Genomic DNA, 13651 nt, shown 5'->3' with positions numbered 1-13651 from the left:
GGTGTTACAAACGACTCACCTGCAGTTTGGTGGAGGGTCCAAGGTGATGTCAGCCAATTCCTTCTGAATTCTGCAAAATCAGATCGGAGTCAGTAAAACGCGTTACTGTAAGTCCACAAAGAGGAATGACGATAACCAGAAACGAAGCTACTCTGCAAAGATCACCACAAACCCACGCCTGCAACAGTCACGTCAAACTTTCCACGCTGCCAGCTTATCTTGTGTGACATCACAGGCGCCGCTCTTCTACTCCACCCAGCATCACTGCACTCACCTCTTAGCACTGGTGGACAGATGTTTGGAGGTTTTGCTCATGCTGGCTTTACTGTCCTTTTTCTTTGGGGGGTTCGCCTCCTGCTGTTGCTGCTGATGGGTCGAAGAGGAAGAAGAGGAAGAGCTTGTGCTGGCACGGGAATCTTCATCCGACATACCGAGCCTGGGAAATGAACATTCATTTAAAATGATATTTCATAATAAAACGAAATTATTCGAGCTGCTGCAGGACTCTGACGTATTAAATCCACCTACTACAGCTGACACGGTCCACTAACACGTCCACGGCTGCCACTGAGTTCAAGCTCTAACTGCACTGAAATGTTCGTAGGATACACGCGTTAACTGTAACAGGTTGGCGTTTTCTATCTATGGACTGTAAAGCTCTAGTGTGCAGCCATGGCTGCCTCCATCACATTACGGCTCAGGCCTGGAGCGACACTGGCCGAGTAAACTGGTTGGACTAGTTTAAATCCTCCGTGTGAGGAACCTCTGCGGCCTGAGCTAATGTTGCCTGTTATTTTTAGCTCGTTGGGCAGCGACAAAGGAAACATCTGATGGAGCAGTTGGGCCCGGCTCTGGTCAACACCAGGGACCAAAACACCACCTCACACCGACCCGTGAGTGGAAAAGCAGAAACGCATCGGCGGGGCGATGTCGCAGTCGAACCCCGATGCTACACCGCAACAATGTTCAGCTGCGGGGAACTTTCGGATAAAGGAGTCAGGAAGCTCCTTCGGGCTGTCGAGCTGCTTCTCAGGCCTCACATTACGACGTCAGAAAGAAACAAACAGAACCCGCCGTTCGCTCAAAGCTTTTCCTCGCATTTTAAAGCTACATCCGTCGACACTGACCCAGCCACAGGATGCACACAGTCCTAAACTCTCCTCTGACGATTAAAGGGCGCATTTGTCAGACTAACGCCCTCCGCAACATACACGCGACACACAGTGTTACAATATTATGAGCCGTTACACAAATATCTCCTGTTAGATACCTTTCTTTGTGTGTGTGTGTGCAAAGCCTACGCGCGTGTCCCTCCGCCGCCTGACTACACTCGCCGCCGTCAGGTTCACGCGCTACAGTACGGAAACGGGAACTTCCCGCCGACGTCTACAAAATAAAAGCACATTAAACTCATGGGAATAATTGGTCACACACAATGACTGTAGAAAACACACGAAAAGGCATCAGCACAAGAACAAGATAGTGCATATTTATCCTTAAAAGTATAATATCTTATATGACCCTTTCAAAAATGATATTACAATGAAGACGATAAAGATACAAAAGTTGTTGTATTGTTAATTATTATAATTTTATTCACACACTTTACAACATACAGTACTGTATAGGTCCATTCTAGTGGGACCCCTTAAAGACAAAAACCTTTTTCTGCAGCAAAAGTGCGAAATTCTACAACTACCACTAATAATAATAATAATTTTAAAAAAGAATAATAATAATAATGGTAATAGTAGTGTAGTAGGTATAGTAGTAGTGGTAGTACTATTTTAATTTTGCAACTCCAAAATGTTGCTTAAACTACACATTGACATTATATTTTTAATTTTTACAAATACACAGGGTTCATCTTTTTGCTTGGCCTAAAATGATTGGTACGTGTATTTCAACCCGTCATGGGGTGTCAACAGCTGGATTTGCCAATTGAGATGTGGTGCTTTTATTTTGTAGGTTCTGACAGTGTACTTCCTGGTACTATTGCGAACAATAACAAAAAACAACTTGGCGTTCGCAATGGATCTAAGCGCGCCTGTGACAGGAAGTGTTCGTCCCGCAGCTGCCACTAGTCGGCGGAGTTTCCATTTTGGCTTTCTGCCAGAAATCTTCTGCGTTATTCGGTGTTTTCACGCATGCGTTGGTTTGGATTATGCGCCCAAAGTATTTGGCATAAAACTATTTTGTGGCGTTTACAAAAAGATCCTGTTTTAGGTTTAAATAGACCGATTCAACACTGGAGAAGCAAGGCTCAGATGGTTTGGACATGTGCAGTGGAGGATGATGGACACACCGGACAAAGGATGCTGTTATGCTTCTGTCATGCAGTCATAACAGAAGCTGTCTAACATTCATCTGGAAAGAAAGCCATTACCTGTCCATGAACCAGTTTATCACTGCTGCCCTGCACGCGTCTCCACTGTCATGCAGCATATTTACTGTTATTATCCACACGTGGATGTTCCACATTTGGATTAGTTATGTACTAACGGAAATGATGTAAGAACCCAAGCACACCTTACTACTGTGCCTTCAGGTAGTAAAGCATATAGTTAGGGCTGGACCAGGTGACCCTGAATCCTCCCTTAGTTATGCTGCAATAGACGTAGGCTGCCGGGGGATTCCCATGATGCATTGAGTTTTTCCTTTCCAGTCACCTTTCTCACTCACTATGTGTTAACAGACCTCTCTGCATTGAATCATATCTGTTATTAACCTCTGTCTCTCTTCCACAGCATGTCTTTATCCTGTCTTCCTTCTCTCACCCCAACCAATCACAGCAGATGGCCCCGCCCCTCCCTGAGCCTGGTTCTGCTGGAGGTTTCTTCCTGTTAAAGGGGAGTTTTTCCTTCCCACTGTCGCCAAAGTGCTGCTCACAGGGGGTCATATGATTGTTGGGCTTTTCTCTGTATCTATGAAGCACCTTGAGGCGACTTCAGTTGTGATTTGGCGCTATATAAATAAAACTGAATTGAATTGAATTAATAAAACCTGTCTACTGTTAATGTTCAGCCTGAGAATGGCTGCACTGAGTTCATTTAAAGGACAGTTCATAGCTCCTGTCAGCTGACAACAAAACTTTGGGCTTCACCAAAATTGAGAAGACTGGAAAAATGTTGCCTGGAATGATCAGTATGCAGATGGTAACACATCAGACCCACTACTAGGTGCACTCGTACTGTGTGAAAAGCATTTTTAAGATTAATTTGAAGATATTTCTACTCAACATATTTAGACTTTTAAGCCAACAACAGCGTAAATGAACCGTACTGCATCGTTTTCTCCACCTGTAGCATCATTCTAAACTATCGCAAGACTTTCTCTTTTTAAATCCTGAAATGATCATCCTGAGCACTTAAGTAAACAAAAACATCCTGCTGAAGGTCTTCAGGGATCTGTAGAGTTGCACGTTCAGACTGTAATTAGTTTGTGGTGACTTGAGTAAATGATCTTCTTCTGGCTGCTCCTTTCACCGGTCTTCAACCCATCTGTCACTCCTGCCACGCACCTCATCCCCTCTCGCCCTCCTCGTACATCCTGTCCACACAGACTGCTCTGCCACTCCGGACTTCCTCACACAGCTCCACAGTTCTTCTCTTGGATCCCTGACATCTGTAGTGTTTCTCTGGATGAAGCCTGACTGCTGCTCACGGATCGTCACCTCTCGTCTTGACCCCCCTTCATTAATTCTCTCCCACAGCTTCATGGTTATGGTTTGCTAGCTGCACATCACCCTTGTTCTTGAAAATAAGCACCAGTACAGTTCTTTTCTTTTCTGCAGGCCTCCTCTCACTCCGCGAAACTGTGGGTAGAAAACTCCACTCTGTCTGTCGTAGACATCCCCGTACCTGCACAGGTGTGTCACCTGAACCAACCACATTTTCACTGTCGATGCTCTTCACAGCCGCCCTCACTTCCTCCTTACTAATCCTCTGCACATCCCGATTCACTAAATGTCCTCCATCCGTGCTCCACTTCTCATTTTCCACCTTCATCGGTCCTCGGAGTGCTCCTTCCATCTTCTCCACACACGTTTCACTTGTTAGCACACTTCCGTCTCTATCCAGCCTCACCTGCTGCACGTCCTGCCCCAGCTTGCTCTGTATGGAACGCCAGGACTGCCATAATGAATTAATTAAATACACCATTAAATAATTAATTAAATGTGGCAATAATTAATTAAAATTGGAATTAATTAATTAAATAAATAGTTATGACACATGTAATTAATTAATTATTGACAAATTCAATTAATTAAGATAAGATAAGATAAGATAGAACTTTATTAATCCCTCGGGTGGGTTCCTCTGGGAAATTCGATTTCCAAAAAAGCACAGCATATATATATATATATATATATATATATAAAAACACCCAGCGCGCCCCTGCGGGCGGTTTATCCTTCAAGCTCGGGTCCTCTACCAGAGGCCTGGGAGCTTGAGGGTCCTGCGCAGTATCTTAGCTGTTCCCAGGACTGCGCTCTTCTGGACAGAGATCTCCGATGTTGTTCCCGGGATCTGCTGGAGCCACTCGCCTAGCTTGGGAGTCACCGCACCTAGTGCTCCGATTACCACGGGGACCACCGTTACCTTCACCCTCCACATCCTCTCGAGCTCTTCTCTGAGCCCTTGGTATTTCTCCAGCTTCTCGTGTTCCTTCTTCCTGATATTGCTGTCATTCGGAACCGCTACATCGATCACTACGGCCGTCTTCTTCTGTTTGTCTACCACCACTATGTCCGGTTGGTTAGCCACCACCATTTTGTCCGTCTGTATCTGGAAGTCCCACAGGATCTTAGCTCGGTCATTCTCCACCACCCTTGGGGGCATCTCCCATTTTGACCTCGGGACTTCTAGGTTATACTCGGCACAGATGTTCCTGTACACTATGCCGGCCACTTGGTTATGGCGTTCCATGTATGCCTTGCCTGCTAGCATCTTGCACCCTGCTGTTATGTGCTGGATTGTCTCTGGGGCATCTTTACACAGCCTGCACCTGGGGTCTTGCCTGGTGTGATAGACCCCAGCCTCTATGGATCTTGTACTCAGAGCTTGTTCTTGTGCTGCCATGATTAGTGCCTCTGTGCTGTCTTTCAGTCCAGCTTTGTCCAGCCACTGGTAGGATTTCTGGATATCAGCCACCTCCTCTATCTGCCGGTGGTACATACCGTGCAGGGGCCTGTCCTTCCATGATGGTTCCTCGTCTCCCTCCTCTTTCTTGGGTTTCTGCTGCCTGAGGTATTCACTGAGCACTCGGTCAGTTGGGGCCATCTTCCCAATGTATTCTTGGATGTTCCTTGTCTCATCCTGGACTGTGGTGCTGACACTCACCAGTCCCCGGCCCCCTTCCTTCCGCTTAGCGTACAGCCTCAGGGTGCTGGACTTGGGGTGAAACCCTCCATGCATGGTAAGGAGCTTTCTTGTCTTTATGTCAGTGGCTTCTATCTCCTCCTTTGGCCAGCCTATTACCCCAGCAGGGTACCTGATCACGGGCAGGGCGTACGTGTTGATGGCCCGGATCTTGTTCTTACCATTCAGCTGACTCCTCAGGACTTGCCTGACCCTCTGCAGGTACTTGGTGGTTGCAGCCTTTCTAGCGGCCTCTTCATGGTTCCCATTTGCCTGCGGGATCCCCAGATACTTGTAACTGTCCTCTATGTCTGCAATGTTGCCTTCTGGTAGTTCAATCCCCTCAGTTCTGACTACCTTCCCTCTCTTTGTTACCATCCGACTACACTTCTCCAGTCCGAACGACATTCCAATGTCATTGCTGTATAGCCTGGTAGTGTGGATCAGTGAATCGATGTCTCGTTCACTCTTGGCATACAGCTTGATGTCATCCATGTACAGGAGGTGGCTGACAACTGCTCCGTTCCGTAGTCGGTATCCGTAGCCAGTCTTGTTAATGATCTCACTGAGGGGGTTCAGGCCTATGCAGAACAGCAGTGGGGACAGAGCATCTCCTTGGTAGATCCCGCACTTGATGGTAACTTGTGCTATGGGCTTGGAGTTGGCCTCTAGTGTTGTACGCCACATCCCCATTGAGTTCCTGATGAAGGCTCTTAGGGTCCCATTGATCTTGTACAATTCTAGGCATTCCAGTATCCAGCTGTGGGGCATTGAGTCATAGGCCTTCTTGTAATCAATCCAGGCAGTGCACAGGTTGGTCAGTCTGGTCTTGCAGTCTCGGCTGATTGTTCTGTCTACCAGTAGCTGGTGTTTTGCACCTCTGGTATTCTTGCCAATTCCTTTCTGTGTCCCGCTCATGTATTGACCCATGTGCCTGTTCATCTTAGCCGATATGATGCCTGACAGGAGCTTCCATGTAGTACTGAGGCAGGTTATCGGTCGGTAGTTGGAGGGGACCGGTCCCTTCTTGGGGTCCTTGGGGATCAGGACCGTCCGGCCTTCAGTTAGCCATTCCGGGTGTCTCTCGTTAACTAGCAGCTGGTTCATTTGTGCTGCCAGACGCTGGTGGAGTGCAGTCAGCTTCTTCAGCCAGTAGGCGTGAACCATGTCGGGCCCTGGTGCTGTCCAACTCTTCATACTGGAGACCCTTTCTTGGATATCTGCCACTGTGATGGTTACTGGACCCTGTTCAGGGAGGTCGCTGTGGTCTGCCCTCAGATCCACTAGCCACTGAGCATTGCCGTTATGGGTTGCATCCTTCTCCCATATGCTCTTCCAGTATTGCTCCGTCTCCAGCCTTGGTGGTGCTGTTCTCTTATTGTTCCCTTGCCACTGAGAGTACACCTTTGCTGGTTCTGTGGAGAACAGCTGGTTTATTCTCCTGCCTTCTATCTCTCTGGTGTACCTCCTCAAGCGGCTGGCCAAGGCTGTGAGTCTTTGCTTGGCAGTTTCCAAGGCCTCAGGTATGGACAGCTTGCTGTATTTCTTAGGCACCTTATTCGTCGCACCTTTCTGCAACTCCGTTAGTTGGCTAACCTCTCTCCGTGCTACTTTGATCTTGCCCTCTAGCCTCCTTCTCCATGGAGGGTACTGCCCCTTGTGGCTGTTCAACTTGTAGCCAAGCATCTCACTGATCACTGCTGCCGTATTGTAGATCAGCTTGTTAGTGTCGGTAATCGTGGTTGTAGGTATTGCCCGTAGTGCTGCATTAACATCATCTAGCAGACCTTCTGAGGGTACTTCACGTAATCTTGGTAACCGGCTACGGGGGATCCAGGTTTCAAGCTTGGCCATGATCCTATTTTTCAGGTCAGCTCCTCTCGCACTCAACGATCCTTCTCCTATCGCACTTGGGGCTATGTACCCAATCTCGGGTGGGGGTGATGATATCTCCCCCCTGACCTGGCGTCCTGACTCCTCCTTGCCGTAGCATTTGTGTTGTACCTCGTCAATCTCTAGCTGTGAGAGCAGTCCCTTCTTTCGAATGTTGGAACACTGAGCTACTAGTTGTTTCGCCGTCATTGTGGATGTTGGGTATCGAAGAATCCATAGGTCCCTCATCCTATTCATGTAGCCCCTTCCGCCGGGGTTACTTGCGTAGTAGCATTCCAACAACGCCCTGTTTTCGTCCCTTGCCCACCGATGCCTTCTTGTTCCAGTAGCCCACTTTTCGTCAGGGTGCCCTGGTTCCTCAACACCTGACGCGGACCTTGTTGATCCGGGCGACGTCCGAGCCGGCATGCCTTCATATTTATCTGTCTCGCTCATGTCTGCGGTAGGCTTGCTTAGCATAGGGGGTCTAGCCTTAGGACCCTTACTGGATACAGACGCCCCAGGCAGGAATCGAACTTGCGATCCTCTGTTCCAAAGGCGTGTAGTCTAACCACTACGCTATCCAGCTGCTATATATATTTATATATATATATATATATATTTATATATATATATATATATATTTATATATATATATATATATATTTATATATATATATATACACACACACACATATATAAATACAGAGACAAATATAAATAAAATATACGAAGGGGATAAATAGAATAAATAGGAATAAAAAATAAAAATACAAGTGAATTGCACATTTCAAGTATTGAGGTCTATTGCACCGTTGACTATTTACAAAAAGTATTGCACAGTGAGGTGAAGAGGCACTACAGCTTAGTTGTTCCCCCCTCCTTTGTCCTCCTGTTTCCCCTCCCTCTCCCCTCCAGAGAGGAGTTAAACAGTCTGATGGCGTGTGGGACAAAGGAGTTTTTAAGTCTGTTAGTTCTTGTCTTGGGGAGAAGCAACCTGTCACTGAACAGACTCTTCTGGTTGTTTATGGCCGTGTGCAGAGGATGCCCAGCATTGTTCATAATGTCCAGCAGTTTCTTTAATGTCCTTTTCTCTGCCACTGTCACCAGAGTGTCCAGCTTCATGCCGACCACAGAGCTAGCCCTCCTGATCAGTTTCTCCAGCCTGGATGAGTCCCTCTTTGCTGTGCTGCTCCCCCAGCACACCACAGCATAGAAAAGTACTCCAGCAACCACCGACTGGTAAAACATCCTCAGGAGCTTCCTGCAGATGTTAAAAGACCTCAGCCTCCTGAGGAAGTACAGTCGGCTTTGGGCTTTTTTATACAGGTGCTCTGTGTTGCATGACCAGTCCAGTTTATTGTCCACCCACAGCCCGAGGTACTTGTACTTGTTGACCACCTCCACCTCCTCCCCCTCTATCTGAACCGGCAGTGGACCTTCTCTGGACCTCCCGAAGTCCACAACCAGTTCCTTAGTCTTTGAGGTGTTGAGTTGCAGGTGGTTTGTGTGACTCCATGCGACAAAGTTCCTCACCAGACTTCTGTACTCCTCTTCCTGATCATCCCAGATACACCCCATGATGGCCGTGTCATCTGCAAACTTCTGAATGTGGCATAATTCAGAGTTGTAGCAGAAGTCAGAGGTGTACAGGGTGAAGAGAAGAGGGGACAGCACAGTTCCCTGTGGTGCTCCTGTGCTGCTCACCACTGTGTCAGACGTGATGTCCTTCAGCCTGACGTACTGTGGTCTGTCGGTGAGGTAGTCGGAGATCCAAGCCACCAGGCAGGGGTCCACCTCCATCCTGTTCAGTTTTTCCTGAAGCATACAGGGCCGGATGGTATTAAAGGCACTGGAAAAGTCAAGAAACAGGATCCTGACCGTGCCTTTTCCCCCATCCAGGTGTGAGTGGGCTCTGTGTAGGAGGTACAGGATGGCATCCTCCACTCCGACACCCGCCTTGTATGCAAACTGTAGTGGGTCCTGGGCATGTTGTACCTGTGGTCGGAGGAGGTTGAGGAAGAGCCGCTCTAGAGTCTTCATAAGATGTGACGTCAGTGCCACCGGTCGGAAGTCATTCAGCTCATTGGGCCGGTTCTTTTTGGGGACCGGGACGATGCAGGATGTCTTCCATAGGGCGGGCACTCTCCCCAGTCGCAGACTGAGGTTGAAGACTCGTTGTAGCGGCTCCCCAAGTTCAGCAGCACACGCCTTTAGCATCCTAGGACACACCTTGTCTGGGCCTGCTGCCTTTCTGGGGCGAAGCTTCCTCAGTTGCCTCCTGACCTGATCCACTGTGACACTGGGAGATGTTTGGGGGGAGGGGAGGGGGGGAGATGTCTTGCTGCTGAGAGAGGGATTGGAGGAGGGGGGTGTCATGGTGTCAGGAAGGGGGGGAAGCGAGGGAGGCAGGAGAGTGGGGAGAGGACTCTGTAGTGAAGGTGAGGGTGGGGGTGGGGGGGTTGTGGGCTGGTCAAACCTGTTGAAGAAGTTGTTGAGTTCGTTTGCCTTCTCCACAGTCCCCCCCACTGTGCTTTTCTTGGTGTTGTGGCCTGTGATGGTTTTCACACCATTCCAGACCTCCCTCATATTGTTCCTCTCCAACTTCTGCTCCACCTTCCTCCTGTAGGTGTCCTTTGCTTCCCTCAGGCAGCGTTTCACCTCCCGCTGTGCTGCTTTCATCTCCTCCTTCACTTTGCTCCTGAAAGCCTTCTTCTTCATGTTGAGGACAGCTTTGACTTCCTGTGTTACCCACGGTTTGTTATTAGGATAACACCGTACCGTCTTAGCAGGGGCGACTGTGTCCACACAAAAGTTGAGGTAGTCTGTAAGACAGTGTGTCGCCCCCTCTATGTCCTCACCATGTGGGCTCAGGAGCACATCCCAGTCTGTGGTGTCATAACAGTCTCTCAGAGCTTCCTCCTTTTCTGGGGTCCTAATTATTTATGTATTTCACATTTTAATTAATTATTGACACATTTAATTAATTCTTTAATGATATATTTATTTATTTCATTTTGGCAGTCCTGGCGTTCCATAGCTCTGTCTGCCTATAAACGTGTTTGTGAATATTCAGAATGAAAGCGCTAAGACGAGAGCCAACATCAGGTCCCCTCCACCAAAACTGTGCCATGTAGAGTTTGTGTTGTTCAGCATGGTGATAATCTGCTTATTGCCTCCAACATGTTACACATCCATGTAATCTTATTTGGAGTCGAGGCTCTTATTTATTCAAAGAACAACGTTGGCCTTTCACTTCTATTGATCACCTACGTTTCACTGTGTGTGTGCACACCTCTCCTTCACAACATTACATCTGCGGTGCGTGAATAATGGGAGGAGGTGGCAAAAAGATCAGCTTGCTGCTTTTTAAAAATACATCCATATTATTATTATTACATACTTATAAAAAGAAACAATGTGCATTTGACTGCATAAAGTAACCATCACACTATTTTTCTTATTTATTTTATTTTGTTTTTACTTTTTCTAATATTTCTCTCACTCAGCTTTTCCTTTAGTCCACTGTGCTGCTGTAACAAGTGAATTTCCCACAGAAACCAAAAGCAGGGCCTTGCGCACAAAGCAAAGCTGGATGTAGCTCTGTCATCAACAAGTGTTTGTGTCTGTAGTTTACTGCGACGGCTGCGCCTGTAATTCACTGTAATCCAACCCACTGTTCACCCAGTAGATTTATTCAGGTTCCTCCAAACACACTCATTTGAACTGTACTTGGCCTATAAAAAGGCATCGTGGGAACTGTTGCAGATACAAATCACAAAATGCTGGAATCACAAATTGAATCACAGTAAGTCAGTCCTCATTTTTAAGGTGTCCACAGGTAAATATCTTCACTGCACATGAAAGGTTCTTCTTTGAAGATGCTGTCCAAGTCCTCATGCTGGAGACCCGTTCTTGGATGTCTGTCACTGTGACGGTTTGCTGGAGCCTGCTCAGGGAGGCTGCTGTGGTCTCCTCTCAGCTCTGTTAGCCAATGAGCTTTGCTGTTATGTGTTGCATCCTTCTCCCATATGCTCCGTCTCCTTTTTCTCTGTTGTTCCCCTGACACTGAGAGCACAACTTGGATGGTTTACTTGTGCACACGTGCTGTTGTTGAATATCTTGATCTGATCTGCACATAAATATCTTGTTGTGTTCTCTGTAAGTTATTATCTTTGTCTGAGACATTTCATAGCTGTGGAGACAGATGAGGGATGTTTGATAGTTAAAGGATGGATTTGGACTAGAAGGTTTTATTGCCTGGCAGCTGTGAAACCAAAGGAGAACACTCCATCACTTTGAGCCATGCTCTGTAGCGTCTATGCAAACCATGGAAACACAAAAGCATTCCACTGTCACACTCAGACCTCTAGCTGTGCAAGCCCCATTCAGCTTTTCATGTCCTTGTTTAAATCCAGGTAGAGTACTTTCATGATAACACCTGGCCCATAACGTCTACCCCTAAGACCTCAGCATTAATCACAACATCACCTGCGTGCACAGCAGTCACTCTTGAGTATGTGAGTTCATCAGGGCTGTTAGTAGTATGAATGCAAAGGTGTCCCACTCAGACCCATTGTCAGCAGCATAAGCCACTTACAATATTGCTAAACACCTTGCTACCATCCTTGCTCCTCTCGTGGGGAACACCCCACACCACATCAAGAACTCCACCAACTTCACCGACAAGGTCCAGAAACTTCCCCTGGATCCAGATGAAACCATGGTGTCCTTTGATGTAGTCTCTCTCTTCACTTGCATACCCACCACGGAGGCCGTGGAGACTGTCAGAAAACGACTACAAGAAGACAGCTCCTTGGAGGACAGGACCAACTTCACCACGATCAGATCTGCACACTGTTAGACCTCTGCCTCACCACTACATACTTCAAATACAACGAAGGCTTCTACAGACAAAAACATGGCTGTGCCATGGGCTCCCCCGTGTCACCTATTGTAGCAACCTTTACATGGAGGAAGTGGAAAGGAAGGCTCTTGGTTCTTTCAAAGGAAGAGTACCCAGCCACTGGTACAGATATGTGGACGACACCTGGGTCAAAATCAAGACACAAGAAGTGGAATCCTTCACTGCGCACATTAACGCTGTGGATAAAAACATCAAGTTCACCAGGAAGACACAAAGGACGACTGTTTGCCTTTCCTGGACTGCGCTGTGCACATTGAAGAGAACGGAAACTCCCACTAGGTTTAAATCTCTCTCCACTATTTGACCTTAGAACTGAAGAAGCTTCTCGGATGAGAGGTGAAACGTCCTCAAGCAACTCAAAGTCCAGACGCTTTTCTTTCCAAGCTCCTTAGAGTACATAGAGATGATTTGATGATTTGACAGCAGCATGAACCTCAAAGGTGGTTAAATAGTGTTTAAAACAAAATGCTTTTCAGGATTTGTGCTCACAGCTGCAGACTGAGAAAATATGATTTTAGAACGAATCAAGCTAGAACCTACTGTCAGCATAGAGGCTCTCTGAGAGGACTTTAAAGTCTTTATCAACACAAGGACACAAGGAAGGAAGAATAAAATAAGTAAAATAGTGCCGTCACAAACAAGTCACGGCACAAGTCAACACTGCAAATAATAAAAGTGGAAAAGTACAACTAAAGATTTGTTTTGCTTTTAGTTCTGAATTATGACAAATACATGACAAGTCCACTGTTTTCATCTCGAGTCAGCTGAGTGTCAGAGGAGGACTGCAGAGGGAGCGCAGACGTCACTGACCTGACGTGTGGTGGTCAGAGCATCTTCCAAACACGTCACTGGGAACAAGAAAAGAAAGCTCGCCCTGGACTACAGTCTGAAAGTAAATGTGTCAGCATGCAGGATTACTTTATTGTTAACCGCGTCTGCACAAACTTAGATGAGGACGTTCCCCTTTAAGTATTTAGCTGTGCTTTTTGCTCTGGAGTTAATTTGTTGGTGATGAACGGCTGCAGTCACAGTTCGGGGTAAGGAGGTGCTGCTCCGCCTTCACTTGATTCAAACGGCTCGCAGACAGAACATCAGTGACCAGCAGCACTGCGGGACGCAGGTCTTTGCCATAAAGGCTGAACGTGCACTCAGTCACGACGCTTTGTGTTGTCGAAATTTTTGTCTAACAGCACAAAGAGGAAGTAAGACACACGGTTACATAAGTGCACAGCTGTGACCGACTCGGGAACAAACGAGTCTGTACTGCGTGAGCGAGTAGAACGGATCCACGTTACTAGAAAGTGACTGAAAACACTGCATCAGATGCCACAATCATGTCTGACCCAGAGGGGAATTACCTCTCACCTTCTAATCATTCAGTCTCTGCGGTGAGCCTCTGACAGCTCGTTTCTGACAGGAAGTGGTCACAGCGACGAGCACGCGCTGACATCACGCAGTGCTGAATTAAAACAACAGACTGAGAGAAGCTGTG

At 47.2% G+C, this 13651-nt stretch overlaps 2 protein-coding genes across 4 annotated transcripts in view; one reads left to right on the top strand and one right to left on the bottom strand.

Moving 5' to 3' along the window:
* Positions 1–1374, bottom strand: part of LOC309698876 (ubiquitin-conjugating enzyme E2 E1-like) — a 25635-nt gene extending 24261 nt beyond the window's left edge. Inside the window, exons 1-3 of one of the 3 annotated variants that reach the window (XM_082521630.1) lie at positions 1271–1374; positions 275–436; positions 20–70 (exon numbers count right to left, since the gene is read on the bottom strand). In XM_082521630.1, coding sequence (XP_082377756.1) covers positions 20–70; positions 275–429 — 206 coding nt within the window. In that variant the 5' untranslated portion in view covers positions 430–436; positions 1271–1374. The other 2 variants (XM_082521629.1, XM_082521628.1) reach the window with 2 other exon arrangements.
* Positions 1–8087, top strand: part of LOC309698845 (uncharacterized protein) — a 59547-nt gene extending 51460 nt beyond the window's left edge. Inside the window, exon 3 of the transcript XR_014274194.1 lies at positions 8066–8087. The gene's annotated coding sequence lies outside the window, so the exon portion shown is untranslated. The remainder of the gene's footprint in view (positions 1–8065) is intronic.
* Positions 8088–13651: the final 5564 nt, after the last annotated feature.

This window comes from Aulonocara stuartgranti (genome assembly GCF_965226115.1).
Source record: "Aulonocara stuartgranti genome assembly, chromosome: 22".
NCBI classification, from domain to species: Eukaryota; Metazoa; Chordata; class Actinopteri; order Cichliformes; family Cichlidae; genus Aulonocara; species Aulonocara stuartgranti.
Note: the sequence above shows the minus strand (reverse complement) of the source record. Positions and strands in the feature narration are given on the sequence as shown.